This window comes from Clupea harengus, chromosome 13 (assembly GCF_900700415.2).
Source record: "Clupea harengus chromosome 13, Ch_v2.0.2, whole genome shotgun sequence".
NCBI lineage: Eukaryota > Metazoa > Chordata > Actinopteri > Clupeiformes > Clupeidae > Clupea > Clupea harengus.
The window spans coordinates 19,036,732-19,041,731 of NC_045164.1; the positions used below are offsets into that span (position 1 = coordinate 19,036,732).

General features: G+C 47.0%; 1 protein-coding gene across 1 annotated transcript in view; it reads left to right on the forward strand.

Moving 5' to 3' along the window:
- Positions 1-2,964: 2,964 nt before the first annotated feature.
- The window catches only part of ubtd1a (ubiquitin domain containing 1a), a 5,248-nt gene continuing 3,212 nt past the window's right edge, over positions 2,965-5,000 (forward strand). Inside the window, 1 exon segment of the mRNA XM_042709596.1 lies at positions 2,965-3,782. Coding sequence (XP_042565530.1) covers positions 3,728-3,782 — 55 coding nt within the window. The 5' untranslated portion in view covers positions 2,965-3,727.

The following is a 5,000-nucleotide window of genomic DNA, read 5'->3' on the forward strand; positions in this document are numbered from 1 at the left end:
GAGATAGCCCACCTGAGCACTGTGCACTCTGGGGAGGACCTGCCCCCCAGAGCCAACAGCGCCCGATGCGGGAATCGAACCCATGACCTTCTTGCTGTGAGGCAGCAGTGCAAGCAACAGCCACCGTGCCACACTTTAATAACCACACTGAATTTTAAACGAACAATGACAGTATATGTACTGTATTGGTTTAAGAAATGTGTTTCTGTTATGTTTTTGGCCTATTGGCAGTAATACAGACCTCCTGAGTAAGTTCTTTTGTAGGATAAAAATAGAATTTGTTATAAGTGTATGCTATGTTGTGTGTGTTGATGTGAGCATGAGTGTATGATGTGTGTGTGTGTGTGTGTGTGTTGCTGCGAGCATGAGTGTATGATTGCACACACAGTTGGCTAAGCAACTCCACAACTAGTGGTGTGTTTGTGTGTGTGTGTGCGTGTGCGTGTGTGTGTGTGTTGATGCGAGCATGAGTATATGATGTGTGTGTGTGTGCGCGTGTGTGTGTGTTGATGCAAGCATGAGTGTATGATGTGTGTCTGTGTGTGTTTGTGTGCATGTTGCTCTTTAGTGGTAGAAGCACTGAACAGGGTCCGTGGATTATGGAGTATAGATGGTTTATAGACTGGAATATGACGGTGGGTATAGATGGTTGCTTTATAGACTGGAATATGACCGGTGGGTATAGATGGTTGATTGGAATATGAAATTGATACCTAGACTGGATAAGGCTACATCACCTAGGGTTTGTCAGTAAAGTCATGAAAAGAGTTCAGATAGTAGTTGCTTGCTACGTCTCATACCATAATTAAGTTGAATTGAATTTAATTTAATGTAATTTTATTTTATTTAATGTAATTTTATTTAGTTTATACCGTCACAACGGCTCTTTCAGCCAGTTCAACGTGCACGAGAGCAAAGGCGGCTGCTGTCAGACATGGCACGTGTGCCCGTAGGTGACCGGATAGATTCCCCGACCCAACGCCCCGCCGCGCATGCGTATCACTGAGTATCAACCAAGGGATTTAAACTCTGAAGCTGTGGCCGGGACCAGCACGCAGAGCATACTGCTCAGGGGCGACTGCAAACTCATTCTTGCCCATTGCGTTCCCTCGGCGTAGCTCTTCTGGCCTGATGGTGTATCGGGGCTTGTTCGGGTACGTACGGAGGACTATGTTACTATCTGCTAACTATCTGACTGTAGGGAGCCGCTGCTTAATATGGGGAGCGCACACAAACTACATATTGAACGCACTCAGGCGAGTAAATTACGATAAAGAGATACACGGTGGGTGGGGAGTGGACACGGCCGTGTGTTTGTGCCACAGCCCTGCTGTCTCGTGCGCTGTGTCTGTGTGGACTACCTGCGGCGCCTGCTGACGGCTGGCACAGCTACATTTAGATACATCAGTGAAGATTAGTAGTGTGTCTATCACAGAGTTAGCGCCGCTAGCTACCAAACCATACCCACAGGGCTAGAGTTCTGTTACATAACGAGGTCCTGAAAATAATTACCACGACTCAATAATCAGGACCACAACATGCTTGTCTGTTACTTTTCAGCATTTAAAGTATTTTATTCATCTTGCATGGACAAGTAACTTAAGCCAGTCCTCTTTTATTTCGGCTGCAGATATTAGGCATCAACAACGTTAAAAACAGATATATTGTACTTTGTAACCGTAACATTGGGCTATGATAAACCAAACCACGAATCTGTTTTTAACTTGTAAATGTTAGTCGATGTTGCAGTTGCATCTTAATTAGTGAAGTGGTTCAGGGGCAGCAGTCGACATCAAGCTGCATAAAGATAAATGGATTGTGTGGAAATGTGGAATTTTTGCATTTGTGTGCAGATGCATTTTCACGTAGCCAAATCCGTCATGGACCACGAGGAGTAGCCTGCCCTGCCCTGCACGCACGCACGCGATGGGAGGATGCGTGGGGACCCAGCGGGGCGCGCTGGGCGCGAGCAGGAACGGCGGCAGGCGCAACAAGAAGCGAGGAGGTGAGAGAGGGGCGCGGGGACGCAGTTGGGGTGGACTCGTGTCGCGCTGGTAATTACTGCAGATGTGTTGGCAGCTGCAGACGGTCACTCGCGAGTTTGAGAGGCTTTACATCGGAAGATCACGCGCGGAGATTAGCTGAGTTGAGCTGGGCTGACTGACAGCACGCCGTAATCTGGCGTGTCCGCGCCCGTGCTGGGTTTTATGAAGCCCCTCAAAGGCAGCGTACGTAAACAAGTCAAATAACTACATAGATGATGTCCGAATAAGTAAAGAAGAGCGATAAAGCTGTTTATTAGGATGAAAGCACTACAGCACACACACCTGAAGTAGTTTTCGGTTTAAAACAGACTGTGTGTGTGTGTGTGTGTGTGTGTCTGAATGTGCATGTGCATGCTATAGTTCACCATCAGTACATCCAGCTGTGATATGTACTGGAAACCCCACTGCCGATGAACGTAGCTGATGTTAAATGTTAAACTGATTAGCTGAAGAGTTGGGACACGTGTGTTTGAATGTGACTGCCTAACGGCTGAAAGCACTGCAACACTAACATAGAGTGTCCAGCATACATAGTTTCCAGCAAGGGAAGTGGTTTTAAGAAGAGTTTATAACATATTAGACAATCATAACATCCCTAAATGGCCATGGGCCCAGAGTGGCAGAGAGATTATGAAACATGACAGTCTGCGTAGTTGGAATACGATTTAACATCATAGATTATCTCACTGGGGCTGCGTGTCAAGTTATGGCTGTCAATAACTTCTTAAGTCTTATTTTCTAGTCTGAATTGCTGTAAAGCATTATGCATATGTTTATAAGCAGCTATGATGCTTTGTAGACACCAGCGTTTAGGTAAAGGTTACTGAGTTTCTCTTCAGAGATTCTCTCCAGCTCACATCTGCACCCTGAGTTGCTGTCTGTCTGTCTGTCTGTCTGTCTGTCTGTCTGTATCCCTTCAGCTCAGACAGCTGCATGGGTGTGCCTTTTTATTGCTGTCCCTAACCCAAACAAGTGTGTGTGTTCTTTCAGGCTACCTGGAATTCATGTAACCTTCAGTGTGTGTGTGTGTGTGTGTGTGTGTGTGTGTGTGTGTGTGTGTGTGTGTGTGTGTGTGTGTGCAGAGAAGGTTGGATTTGGACCCATCTCTGTTTTGACAAGCCAGGCTATTTCTGCCCTGGCCTCCAGTAAGGGGCTGGATTAGAACCCTGCTGGAAATAGCCCTGATTGGATTAAAGGGGCTGTCAGCTAGCCTGTATGTGAGGGGGCAGGGCCAGGCCTGATTCTGCCTGTCTGTGAGATCAGGAGAGGGAGGGGCTTATTTTTCTGAATCGAAGCCAGAGACAGGCGGGACGGGGATAATGTCTGTCACTCAGGTGATGGAAAAAGCGGTGTGTTATCTTTGTCAGCGGTCAATCTCGGAAGAGGGTGTGTCTGTTATATTTGTGAGTTGGGAGGTGAGAGAGTGTGTGTGTGTGTGTGTGTGTGTGTGTTGAGGTGGGTCACTGTGGGAGCTGAACTAGTCACCTCTCTGCTTGAGCATGCCTCACCTGAGCCTGTGTGTGTGACAGCAGACAGCAGATCACGGACAGGTGTGTGTGCGTGTGAGAGAGAGTGCGGACCTGCAGGAGCTGTGTGTGCTGGTGTGTGTGTCTCTCGGTCGTCCATTTGGAGTCTGATGTAAACACCGGCACAGAAAGCGAGGCTGCTTGGATACGGTCGCCATGGGCGTTAGTAACTCGAGAGACTATCATCCTTCGGTTACTGTAGTGCTGAAACGTGAGTATTCGACTCTGAGCTCCAGCAGCGTGTGTGTGTGTGTGTGTGTGTGTGTGTGTGAAATATTGTTGTGTGTGTTTGTCTCCTGTAGTGTCAAAACTTAAGCAGGATGTGGGGTAAAGTCAAGGCTGTGTGTTTCACTCTCAAGATCTGATGGGTTTCCTCCATCTTTGTGTGCAGCTCTGAAGTGTCAGTGGATGATTTCACTACATGTTGGCAATGAGATGTGTGAGATTGTCCCCTAGAAAGGAAATCAGAGGTGGGGTTGACTTGGATGACTGTGTGTTGTCAGGGGGTATGAGTGTGTGTGTGTCATGAGTACATGAAACCAAAGAGTGTCTGTGTGTGATGTGTGCTGTTGGAGCAATTTAAGTGTGTGGGTGTGTGTGTGTGCTGGTTGATATATTTGTGTAGGATTGTGCAGATGTGTATGTAAGAGTGCTGGTTGATGTATGTGTGTATGTAAGAGTGCTGGTTGATGTATGTGTGTAGGATTGTGCAGGTGTGTGTTTGTGTTTGTCACCTGTGTTTTGTCTGACCACCCATATCCCTTAGAGTGGTGCATTCTGGGAAGGCAAGCTGGTAAATCCTGTTATGTGTTGCTGGATGGCACGGGGTAATCCTGACGTCTATAAAATAATCTGTGTGTCTGTGTGTGCTCCAAATAAGATCTAAATCTAAATATTCTGTGGAGTTTTTCTTTTTGAGTTCTTATTCGTGTTAATGACCTTGAAAGGACAAAGAAGAATATATAACACACACACGCAACGCGCACGCGCACCACGCACACGCACACGCACACGCACAGACACAGACAGACAGAAGAAACATGCCATCAGTAGATATTGACTCCCACTCACTCTGGAAATGGACACAACCCACACACACATACCCACACCAGACATGCACACACACACACACACGCACGCACGCACGCACGCACAGACTGAAGAAACATGCCATCAGTAGATATTGACTCCCACTCTCTGGTAAAGGACACAACCCACACACACATAACCCACACACACATAACCCCCCCACACACACACCAGACATGCACAGTGCACACACTCACACATAGAAACACACAATATCAGTGAATATTAACACCCAGACACAAATAATCTTCATGGTCACAGTGAGACTGTGTGTGTTTGGGTGTGCATGAGAGAGAATGTGTGTGTGTTTATGTCCGTGCAGAGGGTGCATGTGTGTTTA